We start from the raw sequence: 17,026 nt of genomic DNA on the forward strand, positions 1-17,026 counted from the left end.
GGGGAATATTGGCTCACTACAGCCAGAGACTTTCTAATGAGGAGACACAGCACTCAAAAAATCCTCCATGGAAATGCATGGGGTTAGTTTGTAACGCCAATATGGCCGTTGTCTACACATATCCCAACCCTTCCTCGGCAAAACGTCGACATGTGAATACATTGAGCCAATCATGTAGTGTGATGTGAATACTGTACATTGAGCCAATCATATGGTGTGTTGTGAACTCTCCGCTGGAGCAAGATTGGTCTCGTGAAGCCTTGCGCACGCGCATTTCTGTTGAATCGGATGCCCGATGAGTGCCCAAAAAGCGTTGCTATATGGCCGCTGAGTGGAGGGACTTGCCTAAAAGGACTTTGCTACAGCTCTGCATTAGGCGGGGATCAGCCAGCGGCAAGCGGCAGCGGCAAAAGTAATGCAATGCTCAGACCATAATAAGTTTTGTCTCGTTCCTAAGCAACACAAACGGTTTGTCAATTGAATATGCTCTCTGCAAGTTTAACGCTCAGCTTGTTCAACGCTAGCGTTACGCCAGCGTTGACACCGTTCCGCTGCCGAACCATAGAGAACAATAGGAAAGCTGCCGCTTGCTGCTGGCTAATGTGATCCCCGCCTTAACCTGAGCCACTGGCAGGACAAGAAGAGGTGGGCTCCACCTCCACGAGTGGGGCTTTCTGTCAAAGAGTGGGCAGGTTTGAGCTGTGGCAAATGCTAACTAACTGGCACATGCACAGACTAATACACATTAGGCAGAAGGTGACACACACACACACACACACACACACACACAGATGCTCACATCAATGTTGGATGTATGTATGTATATGTATGTATGTATGTATGTATGTATGTATGTTTATGTATTTATGTTTTCATTAGGGCTGTCAAAATAACTGATTAATTTCGATTAATTAATTTGACAAAAAATAACTGACTAAAAAAAATAGCGCAGATTAATCGATTCCATATGACCTTTGCCCCCGAGCCGTTCTAGTCAGTAACCATTAGAATGTAAAATGAAGGAGAGAGAAGAAAATGTGCTGCCTAGATCATTGATTGGAACATTTACTTTTAAAAAACTGGCCTGATGGTGTTGATAAAAATAAAGTGCATATCACCGGAGTTCGTCAACTCTAAAGTCGCACATCAATGCAAAGAAATAGTGTTGACATTGAGGAGAGTGTTCATTTATTTTCATTGTGTCCCCTAGGTTATATATGTGGCCTGAAATGCCTTGTATGTGAAAAAAGACTTCTTCCCGAAGCACTTTTAAATTTATTTCCTCAGCATAATAGGTCATAAAAATTATTATGGCCATTATTTGAACAGTGAAAATAATAATAAAAGAGTTTTTGAACTTTAATGTCACTAATGCTGATTATTCAATGATTCATTTGAATTTAAATATTTAAAATACTTTCACAGCAAAAATTATATATGCGATTAATTTAGATTAATTCATCACAGAGTATGTAATTAATTAGATTACATTTTTTAATCGATTGACAGCCCTAGTTTTCATGTTATTTGTTTAGGACCATGTACAATGGTATTGTAGCAGAGTTAAGAACATAGTTCATCTACTCACAGCTTAGTTCGATCCGTATAAAGTCCTTGATGCCCAGGTTTTCCAGAAACACGCCAGACGCTGCGCTGGTTTTGAACATGAAGGATATATCTGCACTCAGCTCGCCATGAAACGTGGGGAAATGGAGGTAAGACGTCTCTTTGTTGAAGTAGGCTGAGTTCCAGTAGTTCACTGGTGAAAGAGCACATTTCACATTCATGGAATCAAAACATTGCTCAGTGCCGGGTAATCCACGCAGGGAAAAGTACACCCCCCTCCCAAATATTATTTGTGTCAGCTCTCTGGATTTGCCAATTAGCCTTTTTTTACTCACGAGGGAAAATGCTGACTCAGCAAAAAGTGTAAAATAAAAAAAAAAATGGCGGGAGGTTTACCTCTGCGCCTGACCTTTACTACAGAACATCAGTTCAGTGTACAGAAAAGGCATTCATATCTTTGCTTGAGCTGCGTGAGGAGTCAGTGCAACCTTGGTGATGTTTCTAAAGCACCATGCAGGGCTTGGCTGTAAACACTTTGGGGGGTGGGGGCCTCAGCTGAACAGAAAGGGCGTCCCTCGGGCACCCTGACACTACAGGTGGCATGTGCCCCATTCACCCTTTGTGCTTTCACACTGTGAATGGTGGAACTGGTGGGGCAGTTCTACCCTTGATTTAGAAACATCACAGACAGCCCCTCCATGAGATATGGCAGGGGGTCTGTGGCCCATGGAGAGGGCACTGCATGGGGAAAAGGCAGGACCTCAAGCCTCCATGGGGGTATATCTCGGGCACTGTGTGCTATTACTTCAGCTATGGGAATGACTTCAGTGTCTCTGCTGCTTTACACGTTCTGTGTAGTCTAGTGTGCCTAGTGTGGGTCACAACTACCTCATTCATTCATTCATTAGTTTGATTCTTCTCAGGTGGCCCTGGGGCAAAATCTGCCTGTGCGTCACTCTGTGGCAGATACTGTCCCATACAAAGTGCTGTAAGCGTGCTTGAAGGAAACTCAGGAACAGGCTTTGACATCCTTTGTGCTCGGAGACAAACTGCAATCAGCTTGGGAGACGGAGACTAAATTAGTTTCCTCTGCTCTAAAATCAGCCACTGAGACGGGCGGCGCGTTTCGATTTGTGGCAGAATGAATTTAGCATGCGGCGGCGGCGGAGGAGTACTTACAGTCACCATAGCACTGCAGGGGTCCCACTTTATACGCAGCCTCCGAGCCGGGTCTGCTCAAGTCCCCAACAGCGACGCCACGCACAGGTAAATGCTCTTTATGAGTGAGGGGGCCTGTGTCATTAGCCCTGCAGTTCCAGAATCAGAGAGAGAGAGACAGAGAGAGGTAAGGAGAGAGAAAAAGAAAATACTCTTCAATCAGACTTGGCACCACCTTGTGCCGGAGATGACTGAAAGAATCTTTTTTTTTTTAAGAGGGAAAGCACGGCGTGCTGGAAAAGGAGATGAGGCCATTCTTGGTCCGATTAAATATTCAGAGGCAAAGCAGATCAGGAGCTGTAAAAATAGATGCCTTATATGCGGCGTGCTTGGGCACAGCTCCAGAGGCAAGAGAGAGAGAGAGAGAGAGAGAGGGAGAGAGAGGAGAGAGAGAGAGAGAGAGAGAGAGAGAGAGAGAGAGACGGATGGAGTAAGAGAGAGAGGGAGGGAGAGGGGGATGCTGAAGGGAGTTGAGAGGAGTTAGGGGATGACTGTGGTGGTTACCAGTCGACTCCGTCTGCGTCGCAGTTGCACAAATGCTCAGGATGGACGCAGGTCTCGTGCAGGCCGCAGGCGCATTGCTGGATCCCGGGCGTGGCGCCCCCCCAGTAGGTCTGAGCCTCCCCAGCCCCGTCCATCCACCACGTGAATGGAGCGCCCACTGACAAAAAACAAACAAACAAATAAAAACAATAACAAAAAAAAAAAATCACACAAAAAAAAAAACACACATGAATTATTGACGGCCGATGCACCGCCAAGCCGCACACGTGTTTGAGGAGAATTCTTAACAAAAGAGGCCATTACTATTTCATAGGGACTCCATCCAGAGCGCTGCCATATGCTGAGGCAGGTGAGCTGCAAGTTGCATGACTCATTCAGATATGATGAATGTTGGAGAGAAATGGGCAGCACGATGCTGCTCACAGCTTGTGACAAGAAACAGATGCGCCCATCCAGGCACTGACGCCAGTACACACAGAAGCCGGGCGTAAAGCTGGGCATGAAGCATAAAATCTGACGGCAGGCAAACTGCTTTGGATAAGCTGCAGGCTGGAGGTACTTCTCTCGGATGAGGAGAGGGAGATGGGAGAGATTGGCATTGATTCGCTAGCCCATCATTTGTCTGCTCACGTTCATCCATCTCAACTTGTCTGTCTTAGAATTTAGCCGACACAGGCGCCGAGCACTCGGTCTCATTATTCTTCATTTGACATTTGGAGACATTATTTATTTACGTTTGACACTGTTTTCCTCTCCTATCTTCTGGGCCGGTCCTAATGAGACAGCTAATGGACAGCAATTATACCACCAAGCTGCATGTTGTTGCCTTGCATGTTATTTTGAGGAGCCGAGAGAACAATTATCAACGCTAACGAACAGCAAATTGGCGGCATAAGTGAAAAAAAAAAAAAAATGCAAGGCACTACCTAGACGAAAAAGCAAAAGTCAACCGAACAGAGAAACAAACAAAAAAAAAGTGCGCCTCACTCCTTCTGTGCAGCATAGCATGGAAGAGCAGATTAAGAGAAAGCCTAAATTAGTTTGCAACAAAGAGCATAATAATCAATTTGCACTGTCTGCTTAAGCTTTCTTGAGAGCGGCAAACCTGCGCTAGATGGAGTGGGGTTTTAATAAGTATGACCTTTACCAAGGAGGGTGGATCAATACTCTTAATAAAAAGGGCTTACCAGGTGTGTTTAAGAGGCGTGACTTTTTGCAGTGGTAGGAAAGTTCTTGCTCGCAGTGCTCAGCCTTGGTAATTATAGCCCGAAGCTGTTCCGAGTCGGCGGGATAGTTAAAGTAGGCTAAATGCTGATTTATCCCAGAGGACGGCTTTAATTTGGTTAGCTCTGTGTTATTGTGTTGGATCACCATCCATGTTTTATCTGCAAAGAGAAGAGCAAGAGAGATTGAGTGGGGGTGGGGGGGGGGGTGGAGGAAAAAAAGAGTCAGGAAGGGGGGAGGTAGAAAGAAAGAAGAGAGAGACGAGGGGAGTGTGTGTGGGAAAGACAAGGAATCATTATACATAATCATGCAAATGATAAACAGATAGTGAGCAAATCATTGAGCGGATGAGGCGCTTCTGAGAATCGTGCACCGGCTGCTTCACAGCATCAGGAAGCCATTCAGCCTGACACAACTCAATATGGAATAACTACAAGATAATGCCGTGGATGTCATGGTATGGTCTTGCTCCTTTGGAAAATACATTGTTGGGCAGGGGGTATATACTTTACTAAAGCCTTCCAAAACTGAGATTAGATTAGATTGTAATTGCATAATGCCCTCAAGTAATTGGTGGCATAACAAAGCATGGCAATTGCATGGATATTCTTTGGCTAAATGGAGCAAAACATCTTTGAAGGTAAGAATTGTCTGTGGATAACTGTTTTCATTGAGAGAGGCACTTGTAGTTCAACTCACAAGGCCAGTGCCAAGATCATAGCTTACAAGGGATTCAACAACACCCATACCGATCGAAGAATGCTCTCACTTCAGTGGACATGTGCAAAACAGACCATACAAGAACAAACAAGAAAAATGGGCTATCGTGTATCTGTCACATACTCTCTGTAAGACTGTATAAGGTGCGGAGCAGTGGAGTCTCTATAGCAGGACGTTTACCTGTCATATTGCAGTACACCCTCTGAGGGTTGATGGAGCCGCTCCCATCCACGTCGAGGTGGTAAAACCCAGATGTGTTTCCCTTGTGCTTGTAAGCCTCGCAGGACTGCTCATAAATGGCTGGTGAGGTAAATAGAAATACAATAGCCGAGGTCAAGCCCTATTAATTTTACCATTCCAGTAAACCAAGAAAAGTAAACACTCAATTGAACAACAGAGCCAAACTCTTTCACTCTGAGTGGACTGTATTTATGAATGCTGGCCAAAGCATCGCAAATAAATATTTACTATTTCAAGGAAGGAGGAATCCTGTATAACTTTTAGAAGTGCCTCAAGAGAATTAATAGTGCTCGTCAAATTTTTACGGTCTGCCTTTACAAGTCCAATCTATCTCATTCAATATAGAGGAGTATTGATTTTCCACTAATGGAGCGCAGTGTGGCCCATGTCAGTCTGACCCAAGAATTAGGTCTTCGGGGGGGAGCTGTAGGGGAGCAACAGCATAGCACCCCAAACCCTGATGCCTGCACATCAGCGTGTGTTAATGTATCATGGATGAGGCACACTGTTTGGAGTGCTGGCGAAAGAGTTCTCCCCCATGCTGATGGGTCAAAAAACATGGTTTGGCCATTGCTTTGATGAAGTTCGGTTTTGATGGCCTCTACAGAATTCATGTGCTGGATCCAATTCCCTGGTCCATGAAGTTTCTTCATAAACCACTATATATAATCTGCTTCAGTAGTCTGCTCAAAATATAAGTGTATCAAGACTGCTATTACTGCACGGCAGCTGAGCACCGGTATATTTTGAATTAAACTAATTAACCATGTTAGGGACACACACACAGGATATTTAATTTTCTATTCAACACAGGTATTGAACTGTATACTGACAAGATTTGCAGGTAGGCTATCCAATTCACATAATTTGAGGGGAGACACTGATTCTATCATCATATTGCATACTGTACGTCATGCCTTAGTAATGAATTGGAGTGCTTTCAGAAGTGCATTCAATGTCTGTAAAAAAAAGAGAGAGAATAGGTGAATACTACTGCATAGCACAATCTGGATGAGACCAGAGCATCAGAGTTGTGCTGTGCTTAGCAGATTGATTCTAGAACATGACAAAAGATGCACCTCTTCAGCAATCACTATTCCTTCTGTCGTTATGGTAATGACAAAGGTACAGCTGGGCTGACACCTTCACGATGAAAACCTTTCTGAAATAAATTATGTGGAGGGAAATTACATTGTGCAGGAACAATGCTGTGATGCTTGTTTTTCTACTCTCCTCCCCATTCCAATAATCATAGGCAATTTTACACTCCACAATTTGTAAGGTGCCTAAAATATCAGTGAAGCCGCCGTGACAGGCGTAAATTAGCCAACATGAGATGAAAACACCAACAGTGACAAGAAGCCCAGAAAAGGCATAGTAGTCTTTCTCTACCATAAGCTCCTTACACTTTTAAAAAGGTTTTATAGTCTCGGTAAACTACACTCAAAATCCTCTCTCTCTTCCTCCTCCTTCCCCAAATGGCTTCAGACAAATTTCTGATGTCTGAAGGTCTAAACACAAATCTAATTGCAGGGCGCCAAAGAAAGAACGAGTTAGCTCGGCCCTTTAGCCTCCTCGCGCTACGTTCGCTCGAGTGTGAAAGCGTTAAACGGTTGAGCGATTAGACTTGACTGGCAAGTCCTTCATTTCGCGAGAATGTGTTCCACGCAATTTCTGATGACACTGGACTTGGAGAGCCCCTCTTTCACATCATTAAAGGTTCTTTCTTAATCCCCATCAATGCCAGGGCTTTGTCAAAGTCGACTTCGCCTCTGTGGGTATTGCGGCTTTACAGAGATAAGCATTTGACCTTGAGTCCCTTTAGCTGCTGGGAGGCTGCTTTGTTTAAAGGGAGGACAGCACACGCTTGGTCCCACAACAGCGGCCTCTTTGGTTTGCGTTGCACTCCCTATCATTCACTGGATTGTCAGTGCATTCAGCATCATTCAGCATCATTAATAGGACAACATTAATGGGAAACACTACATGTCCCATAAGCCCCATGGAGAACTTGTTATGCTTTTTTGGATGGGTTAGAAGCTTTGAAGCGTCCCGTTGAGCACTCACAGGCTCTCTGCATTAATGCAAATCTGTAAAGAATCTTTGAGGGGTAGGCAGAATTGCTTTTGGTAAATGTGTTCTCCAGTAGAACACACTCCAGTAGAACACACTCTTGTCTTGGGGTGTAAATTCTACAAAAGTGTAGTTCACTTGAGACCTGAGACATCCCCAGGAACAGTTGATACGCCTAAGAGTGATTGCTAGACAAATCTGCCCAACACCTAGCCTGGAGGACCAGACCCAATCCGAAAGATTAAGGGTCTGGCTATGAGTAATGAAAATGGCCCAACTCAAGGGGCGGCACCAAGCGTGCATTTGAAAATATTACTGCACGGATAACACTACGACCAATGTTTCCGGACATCGACGTTGCAGCGCTGTCGCCATCTGTTTAGTTCGCCTCTGGCCCGCCTATATCAGATACACCGATAGGCATAGGTAATGAGCATCATTACTCGTTGCCAGAGTCACTCGCTGAGCAAATTCAAATTTAGCTCTTGCGAGAACGCTGGATTTCCAGGGTACCCAACACCTCGGGCCCTTTCCCAAACTGGCCACTATGCTCTACCTCTTCATCGCAAAGTGCCTCTCTGCATAGTCACGCTGGCATCAGCACAGGCTCTCCAACTAAAGTAATGGCGTGGAGGGGATAAACAGTGTGGGATACCCTTGGCTCTCTCCACTGAGTGCATGAAGCAGCTGTCACCATGGCTACTAATGAACGGCTTGCTCACAGCACGGCATGTGCAGCTGTTATGTCATGTGTAGTCATTTTCCATTTAAAGTCTAATGAACAACACTGTCTCTCCGGTTGTCCTGGCAAGTTCATAAAAATCCATAAATAAAAGTCTATAGGGAATGAAATGATTAATTTCTATTTTTTTCTTCACTTTTGTTCCTTGTTTTGCTCTACAGGCACAACAAAATGACAAGTGATCCATTCACACAATCATGTTATCACTATTGACTGATGTACTCTGAACAGTGCAATAACAATGCTGAGGCGAGACCAAAATGGCATATTTTCTTGACTACTCGTAGAAGGTTTGCCATTGCCAGGTTGGGCAGATGGAATACTAGTGTGATGCCTCCTCCACTCTGTTCTATGTGTGGCTCTCCTGCGGAGCACTGTTCTGGACGAACGGCAGCGCTGATGCAGGTTGGCTGTCTGAGGATTTTAGAGCCCACTTGCCTCCTTCACTAATTGGTTTGGGATGGCCCGCAACGCGTTAAACCTGCTAGACGACACACGCGGTGTGGAGAGAGTAGAGGTGTAAAGGGGGCGGAATGAGATTGAGCTGTGCTCTCTATTGTTGTTGGTTACTGCCTCCTCATTAGCACACTCACTTAATGTAGTTGTGGACTCGTTGAATGTGTAATTATTATCCCATTTAAAGTATCATTTGTTTCCGTTGTCTTGCTTTAGGTTAATTAACTTAGGTTATGAGCCATTTTTGGCTCTTAAGCGAAAATATCAAATCTTCAATGTGTTGAGTGCTGAAAACAGGATATCCAGGATATTTGGTGGATAACAGGGTATTTGATACAGCAACCCAGACAGATGGCTTGGTATAAAACAAATGTGTTGTCCCTATCTGGTCACAGAAATGTGTTAAAAAAAACAACGCAAGTTGTGTTGTTTTCAACACAACTTGTGTTATTTTCAACACATTTTGTGTAACAAATAAAAACAAGGAAACAACACAAACTTGTGTTGTCCCTATCTGGACACAGAGATGTGTTAAAACAACGAAAGTTGTGTTGTTTTTAACACATTCGTTTTAATAGTGCATACAGGTCTTACAGCTGTGGCAGGTGGCTCCTTTGTAGCCCGTGTGTGAACAGTTGCAGTGGAAGGTACTCCAAGACTGGGTGCATTTCCCTCCATGTTCGCATCTGGACAAAAGGCTACAGATTACCATACAGATTATCACTGTCCATCGGGGCTGGACATCTGGACAAAAGGAATACAGATTATCACTGTCCATAAGGCTGGACATCTGGACAAAGAGGAATACAGATTATCACTGTCCATAAGGCTGGACATCACAGATTATCACTGTCCATCGGGCTGGACATCTGGACAAGAGGAATACAGATTATCACTGTCCATCGGGCTGGACATCTGGACAAGAGGAATACAGATTATCACTGTCCATCGGGCTGGACATCTGGACAAGAGGAATACAGATTATCACTGTCCATCGGGCTGGACATCTGGACAAGAGGAATACAGATTATCACTGTCCATAAGGCTGGACATCTGGACAAGAGGAATACAGATTATCACTGTCCATCGGGCTGGACATCTGGACAAGAGGAATACAGATTATCACTGTCCATCGGGCTGGACATCTGGACAAGAGGAATACAGATTATCACTGTCCATAAGGCTGGACATCTGGACAAGAGGAATACAGATTATCACTGTCCATAAGGCTGGACATCTGGACAAGAGGAATACAGATTATCACTGTCCATAAGGCTGGACATCTGGACAAGAGGAATACAGATTATCACTGTCCATCGGGCTGGACATCTGGACAAGAGGAATACAGACTATCAATGTCCATCGGGCTGGACATCTGGACAAGAGGAATACAGATTATCAATGTCCATCGGGCTGGACATCACAGATTATCAATGTCCATCATCACACATTATCATTGTCCATCAAGATGGACCTCTGGACAAGAGGAATACAGCTGGGCAGGCTCACGGCTCATATTCCAGTCTGTAGGCTTCATCTAAAGCGCCTTTTTATTGCCTTTTTATTGCCTTGTGTGTGTGTGTGCATGTACATATGGCACATTTTCGGTTATGATCTGGGGTGCTTCAGCAAGGCTGGAGTCGGGCAAATGCGTCTTTGCAAAGGACGCGTGAATCAAGCCACGTACAAGGTTATCCTGGAAGAAAACTTGCTTCCTTCTGCTCTGACAATGTTCCCTAACTCTGAGGATTGGTTTTACCAGAAGGACAATACTCCAAGCCACACAGCTACTGTAAGTTAATCAAGGTGTGGATGAATGACTACCAGATCAAGACCCTGTCATATTTTTTATTTGGAATTTGGGAGAAATGTTGTCAGTAATGTCCATTTGACTCAAACACATACCTATTAATAGCAACATCAAAGAAGCTGATAACTTTGCAGCGACCCATATATATTTTTTAGCGTTCAAGCCCATGGATATGTGAGCTACATGGTAACACACACAAAGTGCCTGTAGACCTACTTGTTTGTGCTAGGCATTACATTTCTGAAGTCTTCAATTTCTGATGTCATCTTTCAAAGTACTCAACAGGTTTGACTTTAGGGTGGCTTGTTTCCATGTGGCATTTTAGTTTTGATGGTTCCATTGTCCACTTCATTGGTACCATCTTATAGACGTCACTTCAAATGGACTAATCCATAGCAGTCCTCCTGTGCCCCCTCTATCTGCTGACTGTGCTGTGAAGCCAATTGGATCCCTTAAGATGGACTGCCCATATGATAGAACAAAAATACTTTTCCTATCATTTTTAACTGTCATATTGGCATTTCTGATGGATGAAGTCCTGGAGTGTGTTGATTATTTGTGAAGTGATCTCAGGGTGTCACATAGAGACAAGTGTAAGAAACTAAATGAGCTTTACATTGCTATTAGATGATCATTAGTTCCTTGTGGTCAGTGACTATAGACAGTCTTTGAGTGAGCCAGAGGAAATTAAATTTTAATGGCAGTGTACAATGTACTGGTAATCCATTCATTTCACAATGTTCCATTTGCCTTTTATCTAGAGTAGCCTATAGGATATGATTATTTCATTCATTTCACAATGTTCCATTTGCCTTTTATCTAGAGCAGCCTATAGGATGTGATTATTCCATTCATTTCACAATGTTCCATTTGCCTTTTATCTAGAGCAGCCTATAGGATATGATTATTTCATGTGTTTCTTTGTTCTCCTGTATCACAGTTGCATGCATGCTGTACATGTATTGTCTTCTCTCATTTTAATGTATCTATCTAAATATTATTCCAGTAGCCTTTGGTGATGATTACACTGTGATGGATTGTGTTTCAGTGCAGGAGTCTTCAGCCCAGGTCAGAGACGGAGATAACCTGATCTGCTGGCATCAGCGGCGGGAGAGTGAGGACAAACGCAGGGCTCGACTTCACCAGGTGTGAACGGGGGAGGGGGATCTGTGCAGCACTGCCCAAGCATAATTGTGTGAGTGTGTGTGTGTGTGTGTGTGTGTGTGTGTGTGTGTGTGTGTTTGTGTGTGTGTGCGTGCGTGTGCTTGCAATGTTTGTCTCGGTCTCTCTCTGTGTGTGTGTGTGTGTGTGTGTGTGTTTTGTGTGTGTTTGTGTGTGTGTGTGCGTGCGTGTGTGTGTGTGCTTGCATTGTTTGTCTCAGTCTCTCTGAGTGTGTGTGTGTGTGTGTGTGTGTGTGTTTGTGCGTTTGCACTGTAAGTCTGCACAAAGGTCATCCTTTTACGCGTATAAGATGACACCCCCACCAGGTTCTGCTCTCAGTAAGCTGCTGCAGTGCAGTCACCTCCCCTCAGCTGACCGTCAGCTCTGAGCTCTCCCAGCATCAGCTCCCACAGCCAGGGGACCCCCACACACAAACACACACACACACACACACACACACAAAAACACACACAAACACACACACACACACACACACACACACACACACACACACAAACACACACGCATACACACACACACACACACACACACACACACACACACACACACATACACAAACAATTCCACTCCACTTCACTCCGCACCCTGCTACCCCCAGCTTCCCATGATGCAACTCAATAGATCTGCGCTGGAATCAGTGCCGGGAAGCTGGCCAGTGGTGAAAAAGACACCTGGCAGTGGCCAAGCCAGGAAGCTCAGCACATACACACACACACACACACACACACACACACACACACACACATAAATAAACACACACACACACACTCATAAATGAACACACACACACACACACAGATAAACTGAAACAAACAATGCAAGCACATAAATGCACACAGAAGCAAAGTACATTGATCAACACATGCACACACGCGTACACACACAGACACAGACACTGACACTGACACAAATAGAGACAGACACAGACAAAATGTGACTCCTAACATTGCATCCTGATTTAACTACATCCACTGAATTGTGATAGGCTTGTGACAGCATGGTCTATTGCACTTTTGAAGAATGGTGGTGTATGAAAGCTGAAGGTTAATCAGGATCACATGAAAGGATGGGGTGAACAGGTGAGTAGGTGAGCAGGTCAACAGGTGAGCAGGTCAACAGGTGAGCTGGGGTCTGAGAAGCATGTGGACACTCAGATCAACCTGCTGACAAGAGCTGAACGAACCTTGGTTACTGTAAAAGAAAATGACAGCAACCTGTGATGTCTGCTGCCGCGCTGCTTACTGAGAACCTGCGTACTACATAATGCAATGCCTCATCTTAGAAGTGGCAGGTTCTGTGGTGTACACACACACACACTTACGCCTCGCCGCGATCAACGCATCGACGACGCGCGACGCGGACGCATCGCACGCACACCTGCATGTAAAAATGATACAGTATAACATAGTATGCATATATACAAAATGCATACACAAGAACAGAATCTCTCATATTACAGTAACAGTGAGACACTGGTCTTTGACAGCACAGTCAGTGGGTAGTTGAGGCAGTGTTGCACCTGCTACCCCTCTGCCTGTATTAGTGTATTAGAATGAGACCGCATGACAGTGCTCACGGGTCACTGGTGCCCTCATCAACGCACACACATACACAAACAAACACACATGTACATGCGCACACACACACACACACACACACACACACACACACACACACACACACACACACACACACACACACACACACACACACACACAAAGACCTCCACCTCCCCCTCCCCCATGCCAGGTGGAGGTCATAGCACTGTGGCCCCAATCTCGGAGAGGTGACAGGTCTGGCTGCGAGTTCTCCGTTTGAGAGGCATCCACAGCAGCAGGGTTCTCCGGCGTCACTGTCCCCGGCCGCGCTGATGCCTGACGCAAGGCCTGCGGGGGACAAGTCCTCTCCTCTCTGCCCTCCTGCCAGGGGCTCAAAGGTGGATGGCATGAAATTAGGGGAGACAGCGCCAACCCCCCACAACCCGCTACACACCCATCACCCCTTCTCTCCATCTCTCTCTCTCTCTCCATTTCTCTCTCTTTCTCTCTCGCTCTCTCTCTCCCTCCTTACTAGCAGACGCCACCCTGACCCGTGCAGGGTTCCTTCGCTTGAGAGGGAATAGAGCTGCCTACCAGCCGTGGCCGTCTGACGGGCAGTGGCACGCCTGCTGCTCTGGCATTGACCACTTTTCTGCAAACGAGCAGAACGCAATTTTCAAAGTCCAAAAAACAGGGGCGAAATACAATAAACTGAGTATAGGAACAAAACTCGGCAACAAACAATCCGATATATTATGCAAAATAAACATAGAAGTGAAGGGTCCAACATTATTCTTTAAAAGTGTGGTCTTTTCTGCATAAAAGATGGCTTTTCAGTGGATGACTATGGGGCTATACACCATGCTGAGAATGTAATTAGGTGCAGGGCCAAAAAAGCTTCTGGTCAGGAGAAAATGGACCCCAGTTCTCCATTAGACTACAACAACACAACAACCCCCCCTACAAGAGAAGGCCTGATAAACTAGCCTTTCACATCGCACCATTGTGCTATGGAGATAATAAGCCGCTCTCAGGAATTAAACGGGGGGTGTTATTAGTGTTAAAAATGATCCGAGCTCCTGTTCGGTCCCCTGAGTGGTGGAGTGCCAATGCTGAGACCGAGTCCCTGTGTGCGCCGGGCTCAGTGTTAGGGGGTAATGGAGACAGTAGAGACAGAAGTGTGGTATGCCAGGGGGAGGCATTATTTCATTTTTATCCTCAAGGCTCGCCATTTACCAACATTCATTTATCACACGGAAGGCCTGACGTCTCACTCTGATGTCTCTCAAACCAACTGGAACAACGTGAGATGAGCTAAAAGCTACTCCCCCGCCCCTCTCACACATCCCGCCATTGATGACACACACACACACACACACACACACACACACACACACACACACACACAAAGCATCCCTTTATGTATCACTTCCCTCATCTCCTGTGACACGCTCCAAAACTACAGCATAACACGGCCGTTTGTATTTATCCTAGGTGAGATTGAAGTTACATAACCAAGGGATGGGAGAGTGCATTGGTGCAGGGGAATACAATGGGGAGTGGAGTTTGTGCGTTGAGGATGGGGGATTGTGTGTGTGTGTGTGTGTGTGTGTGTGTGTGTGTGTGTGTGTGTGTGTGTGTGTGTGTGTGTGTGTGTGTGTGTGTGTGTGTGTGTGTGTGTGTGTGTGTGTGTGTTGGAGTAGTGGTGGTGGTGTTGCAGACAAGTACACAGGTGTCTGAGATGAAAAGATGGGGAAAAGTGTAGACAAAGCAGAATTCACCTACCTGTATGTCTTTCTCTCTCTCTCTCAGACACACACACACACTGTCTCTCTCTTCCTTTCTAAATATTCTTAAGCCTAAAGAATATGACACAGTCAGCAGCCTTGTCCACTGTTGCTTTCCCATTTCTCTCAGTAGCTCTGCATGACGCATAAATGCATGAGCCAGCTACACAACTTCTACATTAACCTTGGCCATTAAATGTGACTCAGAGTGCTCTCTCTCTCTCTCTCTCTCTCTCTCTCTCAGTCCACGTGGTGACGACTGGCACAGAGGGACAGCCCTGGGTGTTGCGTTCCGAGCAACAGACCGCATCGCCGTGGCGACCGGAGGAGAGTGCTAATTAGAGTGGCTAATGGTGTTAATAGACTTCTCCTTCCACAGTTAGCTGCCGGACGCTGCAGATGGAGAGGGGGAGAAAAGTGGCTGTGTTCTACAGGGCTTTGCTGCTCCGGGCGAATGCTGAGTGAGCTTACGCTATCAGGTAATTGGAAAAATGAGGGAGTAAGCTGATAAAGAGAGAAAGGAGGGGAAGGATTGATAGTGTCTGTGTGTGTGTTTGTGTGTGCGCATCTGTGTGTGTGTGTGTGTGTGTGTGTGTGTGTGTGTGTGTGTGTGTGTGTGTGTGTGTGTGCGGCGCGCATCTCTCTGTGTGTGTGTGCGTGTGTGTGTGTGTGCCTGTGTGTTTGTGTGTGTTGTATTAGAGGGTGTTTGTGTGTGTATGTGCATGCATGTGTGTGTGTGTGTGTGTGTGTGTGTGCCTGTGTGTCCATATGTGTTGTATTAGAGGGTGTAGGAATGTGTGTGTGTGTGTGTGTGTGTGTGTGGTGTTAGGGGGTGTAGGTGTGCGTGTGTGTCCATGTGTGTGGTGTTAGGGGGTGTAGGTGTGCGTGCGTCTGTGTCCATGTGTGTGGTGTTAGGGGGTGTAGGTGTTGGGGGACTCATCCCATGCTGCACTTGGCTTGGTTAAAGTTGCCCGCTGCTCCATGTGAAAAACCCTTGCCTGACTTCCAGAGGTAATGACCCCCTGTGGAATCTCCAAGTCTGCTCACTGCCTCCTCAGGTTTCACTACATCTGTCTCTTTGCCTTCTCTCTCTTCTCTCTCATCTTTTTCCCTCCCTCTCTCCTTCACTCGTTTTCCGCTTCCCCTCCTGTCCCCACCCCTTCTCTCTCCTCCCTGCCTTCAGTTCCATTCATTTCATTCCCCGCTTGTCTGTCTGCCCTTCTACTGTCTCAGTCTTCCTGTTTTTTTCCGTCTCACTCTTTTTTTTGGTTTTGTTATAGTCTTTGAGTCACCTTTGCCTTCTTCTTTGTGTCGTTCATTGCCTTCTTCTTTGTGTCGTTCATACTCTCTCTCTCTCTCTCTCCACATCCCTCCTTCTTTGTGTCGTCGTTCATACTCTCTCTCTCTCACCACATCCCTGTTTGTTATCTTTCCTTCCTTCTCTGTCTATTTGCCCTTCTCTATTTACCTCCCTTTTGGTCTTCTTTCCTGTTTTCCTTTGTCTCTCTCTCTCTCTGACTCCCCCCATCTCTCCTTCTGTTTCCTTCCCTCTCCCCTCTCACTCTTTCATTCTCTTCTCTACGCTCCTCTCTCTCTCTCTCTCTCTCTCTCTCACCCTTGTTCTATTCTCTCTCTCTCCTCCCTCTCCCTCTGTTCTTTGTCTCTCTTTCCCCACTCCCTTGCTGTTCTTTGTCTCTCCCTTGCGCCTCTCTCTTTTCTCTCTCTTCTCTCTCTCTGTTTCTCTTCTCTCTCTCTCTCTCTCTCTCTCTCTCTCTCTCTCTCTCTCCCGCCTGCAGACTCAATATCCTCCCCTCTGCTTTAATGAGCAAAAGGAACTGCTGAGATGATTTCCAGCCTCAACTTTTTTCTGCTCACAAAGAAGCAATAATAACTGCAAGACCAAGACAGGGAGTTCACATTCACAATGCCTGCCAGCTGCTTCGCCTTTTAGTGTTTTGAAAAGCCA

At 45.7% G+C, this 17,026-nt stretch overlaps 1 protein-coding gene across 1 annotated transcript in view; it reads right to left on the reverse strand.

Annotated features, from left to right (window-relative positions):
* Positions 1 to 17,026, reverse strand: part of cntnap3 (contactin associated protein family member 3) — a 103,493-nt gene that overhangs the window by 25,019 nt on the left and 61,448 nt on the right. The window contains 7 exon segments of the mRNA XM_048234638.1: positions 1,589 to 1,759; positions 2,746 to 2,873; positions 3,289 to 3,445; positions 4,476 to 4,673; positions 5,413 to 5,532; positions 9,338 to 9,441; positions 14,565 to 14,567. Of these exon segments, the coding sequence (XP_048090595.1) occupies positions 1,589 to 1,759; positions 2,746 to 2,873; positions 3,289 to 3,445; positions 4,476 to 4,673; positions 5,413 to 5,532; positions 9,338 to 9,441; positions 14,565 to 14,567 (881 nt within the window).

The sequence above is a fragment of the Alosa alosa genome, chromosome 23, assembly GCF_017589495.1.
Source record: "Alosa alosa isolate M-15738 ecotype Scorff River chromosome 23, AALO_Geno_1.1, whole genome shotgun sequence".
Lineage (NCBI taxonomy): Eukaryota > Metazoa > Chordata > Actinopteri > Clupeiformes > Clupeidae > Alosa > Alosa alosa.